The 6,889-nt window shown below is 56.9% G+C and overlaps 1 protein-coding gene across 1 annotated transcript; it reads right to left on the reverse strand.

The window, feature by feature from the left end:
- Positions 1-1,123: 1,123 nt before the first annotated feature.
- Positions 1,124-2,059, reverse strand: LOC130143385 (olfactory receptor 14J1-like). The gene has a single exon (XM_056326069.1). The coding sequence runs from the start codon at positions 2,057-2,059 to the stop codon at positions 1,124-1,126; it is 936 nt and encodes a 311-aa protein (XP_056182044.1).
- Between the last annotated feature and the right edge of the window lie 4,830 nt (positions 2,060-6,889).

The following is a 6,889-nucleotide window of genomic DNA, read 5'->3' on the forward strand; positions in this document are numbered from 1 at the left end:
CACAGATCTGGCCCCTCAGTCCCGCTCCTTTGGTGCCTTGCTTGCTTCACCATGACCCCTGGGTCTGCACCAGGACACCCTGCTGTGTGCCCCCACCCTGCACACCCACACAGCTGAGCTCTCACTGGTGTTTCCCTCTCCCTGGCCCTTCCCAGCCCAGCCCCCCCCCCAGCTCTGCCCACCTCCCCTGCCCTCTCCCCAGCCCAGGCAGACACAGCAGCCCACGCGGGGCTGGCCCCATGCAAGTGCCCACCCAAAGGGGGCTGCAGAGCTCTGGGCACTCACCCCATGGCCATAGACCATCACAAGGGCACAGGAGATGCTGGTGGGCAGAGAGGGGTCTCCTCCTGCCAGTCAGCCCCAGGGCTGGCACCAGCCATGGCATGAGGACACAGAGGCCATTGCCTCCCTCTGTCTGCTGCTCCTCTCTCACAGGGACCCTGCTTGCCCACTCCTGGCAGCCCCTCGGGGCCAGTCCCTGTCCCCAGCACCAGGCTGCTGGCCTGGGGGCTCCCCAGGCACCTCCTGCTGCACCAGGGACACAGCAGCCTGCCCCAGCTGGGGCATCCACAGAGACACCTGCTCTTGCCCAGGGATGTGGTCTCAGGCATGGCCCTGAGCAGGCGGTGCTGCTGTGCAGGGCAGCGGTGCCTGAAAGCCCAGGGAGATGGTCCCAGGCACATCCCTCTTGGTCACCCACCATTCCCATGGGCACTGGGCCCCCACACGCCAAGGCTCAACACAGGCCCATGCCCTAACGCGTTGCCCCATGCCCTCCTCCCCTGAGCCATGGGGAACCCAAGCCCAGCAGCATGGTCTTCTGGGGGCAATTCCTGCAGCCTGTTCCTGAGCTCAGCTTTGGAAGAAGAGACCAACCTCCAGATATAGGCATTGAAAAAACCCACCCTTTTATTACTGAGATGTGACACAGGAGTATATATGTACCATCCTCCCTGGCGCATGTACAAAGGCCTCTGGGTCAGGGAGGCTGGGTTCGTGCTTTTGGGGAAGTGGAGTGAGGAAATACATTGAAGTAAAACCATGATTGTCATAGATGGAATGTTAAACACACATGATGTCCTATACGTGACTTGAAAATACCTTGTAAAGAGCCACAGTCAGTTCATTGCCGCTGAGAGACACCTGACTGCATCAGCTTCTTCAGTGCGTCCTTCAGCTCCTGGTTCCTCATGCTGTAGATGAGGGGGTTCACTGCTGGAGGCACCAACGAGTACAGGACTGAGACCGCCAAGTCCAGAGATTTGGAGGAGACGGAGGGGGGTTTCAGGCAGGCAAATGTGCCAGTGCTGAGAAAGAGGGAGACCACGGCCAGGTGAGGGAGGCACGTGGAAAAGGCTTTGTGCCGTCCCTGCTCAGAGGGGATCCTCAGCACAGCCCTGAAGATCTGAACGTAGGACAGCATGATGGAAACAAAACAGTCAAATGCTATGAAGGCACTAACCACAATAAGCCCCACTTCCCTGAGGTAGGTGTGTGAGCAGGAGAGCTTGAGGATCTGTGGGATTTCACAGAAGAACTGTCCCAGGGCATTGCCGTGGCAGAGCGGCAGTGAAAAAGTATTGGCCGTGTGCAGCGCAGCATAGAGAACATCACTACCCCAGACAACAGCTGCCATGTGGACACAAGCTCTGCTGCCCAGCAGGGTCCCGTAGTGCAGGGGCTGGCAGATGGCCACGTAGCGGTCATAGGCCATGACAGTGAGGAGAAAATACTCAGTTGAAATGAAAAATAAAAAGAGAAAAGCTTGGGCAGCACATCCTGCATAGGAGATGGCCCTGGTTTCCCACAGGGAATTGGCCATGGCTTTGGGGACAATGGTAGAAATGGAGCCCAGGTCAAGAAGGGACAGGTTGAGGAGGAAGAAGTACATGGGGGTGTGGAGATGTTTGTCACACACTACGGTGGTGATGATGAGTCCGTTGCCCAGGACGGCAGCCAGGTAGATGCCCAGGAAGAGCCAGAAGTGCAAGAGCTGCAGCTCCCGCGTGTCTGCCAATGCCAGGAAGAGGAACTGGGTGATGGAGCTGCTGTTGGACATCTTCTGTTTCTGAACACAGGGACCTGTTGAAGGACAAAAGGCAGGGACAATTTAGGAGAGACTTCTTTGAGCCAAGTGAAAGCCGTTTCTCCTAGATGCGCCCCCGCTGCCCCATGTCCCCCCCTCTGCCGTTCCTAGGAGAGCTCCCTTCCGAGCCGTGGCTGGAGCTGTGCTGAGTGCTGGCCGAGTGTGCTGTGAGGAGCAGGGGCTGTGCCCGCTGGCTGCCCAGCAGTGAGCCCTGCTCTGCAGCAGGGGCTTCATGGGAACCGTGGGGGGCAGGGGCCAGTCCTGGCCTTGCACTGGCTCAGCCCAAACTGCTCCCAGCGCAGAAGGGCCTGTCAGCATCGGCTCTGCCCGTGCTGAGCAACGGCCATGGCCAGAGTCAGGTCAGGAGGGCTTTGTGCTGTGCTCAGGGAGAGCAGAGTGAGTGCTGAGAGGCAAGGGCACTGTCTGTGCCTGAGGGCAGAGGCAGGGACTCTGGTGAGTCCCTCCAGCTCCTTCTCAGCTGCCCCGCACTTGCAGCTTTCTGTGATAGAGTCCAATTACACTGACATGTGTCCTGGTTTAACCCTGGCTGGAAATTATGTACCACAGGGATGCTCACTTACTCCCCCCTCACCCATAGGTATGAGGAGAGGAATCAGAAAGGAATGTAAATCTTGAAGTTTGAGGCGAGAAAAAAATCACAAATGCAGTAGAATAAAAATGAAATTACAATAACAATAATGAGAATGACAGTTATAATGAGAGGGAGGTAGTCGGGGGTAATAAAATCCAACAAGAAAGAAAGAAGGAAGGAAGGAAGGAAGGAAGGAAGGAAGGAAGGAAGGAAGGAAGGAAGGAAGGAAGGAAGGAAGGAAGAAGGGAAGGAAGGAAGGAGGGAAGGAAGGAAGGAGGGTAGGAAGGAAGGAGGGAAGCAAGGAAGGAGGGAAGGAAGGAAGGAGGGAAGGAAGGAAGGAGGGAAGAATGGAAGAAAGAAACAAAGAAGGAAAGAAACAAGGAGGAAGGAAAGAAGCAAAGAGAGAAAGAGAGAAAGAAATGAAGAAAGAAAGAAAGGAAGAAAGGAAGAAAGGAAGCAGGGAAGACAGTGATACACAATACAGCTGCTCATCACCCACTGACTGATGCCCAGCCAGTCCCCAGCATCGACTGGCAGACCCCAGCAACCCCCACCAAGTTTATATACTGAGCATGAACATGTTGCATCACCTATAAACAACCAAAAATATCAGTGCATTTTCAGAATTGTTCTCAAAAGTCCTTCCCACTTAGATGAAAATTAACTCTATCCCAGCCACAACCAGGACACTTTGTTACCCTAAAAAGCAAGCAGACACTGCTGAAGAGCAGAGGGATCCACTACAGAGCACAGAATGGCTCGCCCTTTCTCGAAGTCTCAGCACCCCCCTTTCTAGCCAGGGACACCCATGGTCACAGTGTGCCCTGGAAGCAGCGTGCAGCTTGGGTGGACACCCCAAGCAGGTGACCAAGGGTCCTGATTACGGTAATTGTTAAAGGAGAGCCAGCTCCTTCCCCAGCATCACACACTGCATTTCCCACAGCTTCACAGATTAGAGGAAACCTGGGACACCTCCTTGCTGTGCTCACATCGGCACAGGAGGACTCACAGGGTCTGTGCCTGAGCCTGCAGCTGAAACTCCCATTCCAACCGAGCCGGTCAGTTATCCCAAAATCATCTGAGCAAAGCCAGGAGAGAGACAGATGGGCACACTGGAATGCCTTTCCCTTCTCAAGCCCTGCACAGCACCTCCCAGACCAGAGCAATGCAGGACAGCCACGCTCAACGCCTGCAGCTGTCCCTGCCAGCAGCTCTTTCTCTGGCCCCACGGCTCTTCCCTGCCAGCGCTCACAGAGCCCAGCTCAGACCCTGTGTGCCCAGCTCTGCCCTGCAGCCGCTCTCTGCCTGCAGGCCTGAAAGAACAGCTCCCCCAGAGCCTGAGGGAAAAGGAGAGCTGATGCTGCTTTGATCTGGATGCTGCTGCAGAGGGAAGGCACTTGCTGACCTTCCTCATAAACATCACTGTGATGCTCTGAGAGTCTCTGCCCCTGCTCTGACCTACACAGTTCAGATTCCATTCCTACCAAGATGAGCAAGATAAAAATGGAAGCAGAGATTCAGGCAAGAAGAGACTCCAGCAGAAAACCCCTGCCGTGAATGTGCTCATGAGAAGTCGCCTTGGAAATGAGGTGGGCATGAGCAGAAGCTGCGAGCAGCCCTGACCAATGCAGTACCCACGCAACAGCACGAGAACATTGCCCTGACAGGGTTTGCTCCTTCCACCCCCACCTTCTGCCCGCAGCCGCACGGGAGCTCCCAGCAGGCTGAGAGCTGCCCCTGGCAGGCGGCAGAGCCCCTGCCCCAGCACACAGCCCCCTGGGCTGCAGGGACCCTGCTGGCAAGGACAGCCCTGGGCACCCCTGCCTGCACAGCCACCTTCACAGCCCTGCAGCCGGCCCTGGCACAAGGCAGCCCACATGCCCTGGCCCTCCCACGCTGCAGCAGGGAAGCCCTGCTCTGCAGCACACTGGCCTCCTCCACAGCACAAGGCTCCCACACGGTCCCACAGGCTGGGGGGGCCCCAGCTGCTGCAGACCCGGCTAGGAACTGCAGAGGCATTGCCCTGCAGCCACACACTTACCGGCTCCAGGGCTCTGCAGATTTCTCCAGCAGGGAGCTCTCAGCAGCCCCCCACCAAGGGCTGCTTTTGAGCTCTCCCTGCCTCCCTCCCCTGCCCCTCTGGGCTCCCTCCAGCTGTCCCTGGGGCTGCAGGGGAACCTGCTGGGCAGCACGATGAGGCAATCCCTCATGGGCCTTGCCTCACCTGGGGGGACACACTTATTTCCAGCAGTGGCAATTCTCTTAATAGAAAAAGTTTTGTGCAGGAGTATCAACTTTTGTTAACGCATTACTAGAGAGGACACCAGGAAGACTGCAGCAAAGGACCCAAGTACTCCTAAAAGAGTGTGTGTGCATGTGTGTGTCTGGTGGTTCTGCAGGCAGGGGCAGGGAGGATGTCTTCAGTGCTTCAGTAAGCCCTGCAGAGCCCATTTCAGCACTTCATTGCACAGTCCGAGGGCTCAAGACTCAGCTCTCCTTTGCCCAGGCCATGTCTCTGCTCTGAAGCAAAGCCTTTGCACCCCCCGGGCTCGGGGACACTTGGTACCAGGTTGCCTCATGGCCAGGCAGAGCTGGGCTGGTGCCACAGCTGGGGGGCTTCAGCCCAGATGTGCAGCAGGGCCCTCAGCCAGGGGCCCACGCAGAGGCAGCTGCAGCCCGTCCTGTTGCAGACAGAGCTGTGACCCTGAGGGAACCAAGTGCCAAGGCAGGTGGCAGAGCTCAGCACAGCTGCTCGGCAAGGACAGCAGCCTCCAACAGCCCAGGCATCCACCACGCGGTTTAGACCCGGTGAGGCAATTCCCAGGGCACCCCGAAGGAGCGTTCCCCTCCTTCTGCACAGGCCACAGCCTGCCAGTGTGTGACCTGGGGCCTGCACTCTGCTGCTCTCCTGCCTCACTCCCCTGGGAGATGAGACTCCACCATTGCTTTGCTCCTAGTACCAAGGTGGACACGAATGATGCAGGGTTTCAGATCCAGGGGAGCATCACAGCTGCTGGCCCATCTGGCTGCTGTGCTAGAACGCTGATGCAAAGAACCTGCAGACACCTAAAGGAGCATTGTCACTGTGCTGCCCTGTGGGCTGTCAGCGGGCGGTTACTTGACCACTGGCTTGCAGGATCCCACCAAGCCTCTGTCTCGCTGCTCCCCTCCTTCTTCACTCACCTCGATGTCTGTAGGGCTGTTCTCTCACATCATTCTCACTCCTCTCCCTTTCTGCTTTGTCCTTTGAGAGACCAGCCTGAGGGCTCTTGCCATACAGGTTAGCCTATGGCAGTAAGGTCTCCCAATCGCCTCCTGATACCTAAGCTCCCAGAAGTCCAAAAGAGACACCTCTCACTTCAGGACAGCCCACCTTCAGGAGCTGGGTGGCTGCAGGCTGCGCTCCAGAAGGGCACAACTCTCCGGTGGCATCGCTGTGTGATCAGGGAGCCCCATGGAGAAGACACCCCAGGAATGCTGCTGGGTAGCTGTGCACAGGCAGCTGCAATGTGCCCTCTGTGTCCCTGGCTGCAGGGGCAGAGCGGAGATCCTTCTCAGGTATGATGAGGCAGCATGAGGAGTTTGCAGATCGGTACTTGGAAACTGGCTGCCTCTGCTCTCAGCAGCGTCCAGTTCCTTCTCTGGGAAGCCACTGGGGGTGACAGTCCTGCAGGTCAAGGAGCTGCCAGCACAGGGCAGCTGAAACCAGGGCGGGTGGACAGACTGGCTGTCCTCAGTCCGCACAAAAGGGACTGTCTCTTTGCCTCTCAGGGCCCACCTGATGGCACCTGGAGTGCAGCAGGAATGGCAGTGCCAAAACCACTCCTCAGCTGTGGTGGGGCAACCGGAACAAAATACACAGAGAAAAATCCCCTCAACTCCGCTCCATAGTTGGGTGAACACGGGGTTGGCAATGCTGTGAAGCCCTTTGATGCCCTGAGTGTATTTAATCCTAGATCACGCCACGTTCCTATTTCGCTACTGCTGTAGGGAAGGACTGACTCCTGCAGAGCCCACAGCAGAGTCTCCTACTCCCTGGAGCACCCTCAGCAAAAACCAACTCATGAGAGATCTACTAAAGGTCTTCGGGAAAGCAGAGAGGCCTTTTCATTGGGGTTCCTCTGAGAAATATGTTAGGTTTTGCTCAGCAAAGTCTTGCCTAACTCTTTTCCCTCTCAGACAATCTCTGTGCCAGGAGGCACCAGATGCCA

Source organism: Falco biarmicus, unplaced genomic scaffold (genome assembly GCF_023638135.1).
Source record: "Falco biarmicus isolate bFalBia1 unplaced genomic scaffold, bFalBia1.pri scaffold_27, whole genome shotgun sequence".
Classification (NCBI taxonomy): Eukaryota; Metazoa; Chordata; class Aves; order Falconiformes; family Falconidae; genus Falco; species Falco biarmicus.

Bases quoted from the DNA above. Each gene is read 5' to 3' on its own strand.
- LOC130143385 (XM_056326069.1), bottom strand. From the start codon at position 2,059: ATGTCCAACAGCAGCTCCATCACCCAGTTCCTCTTCCTGGCATTGGCA.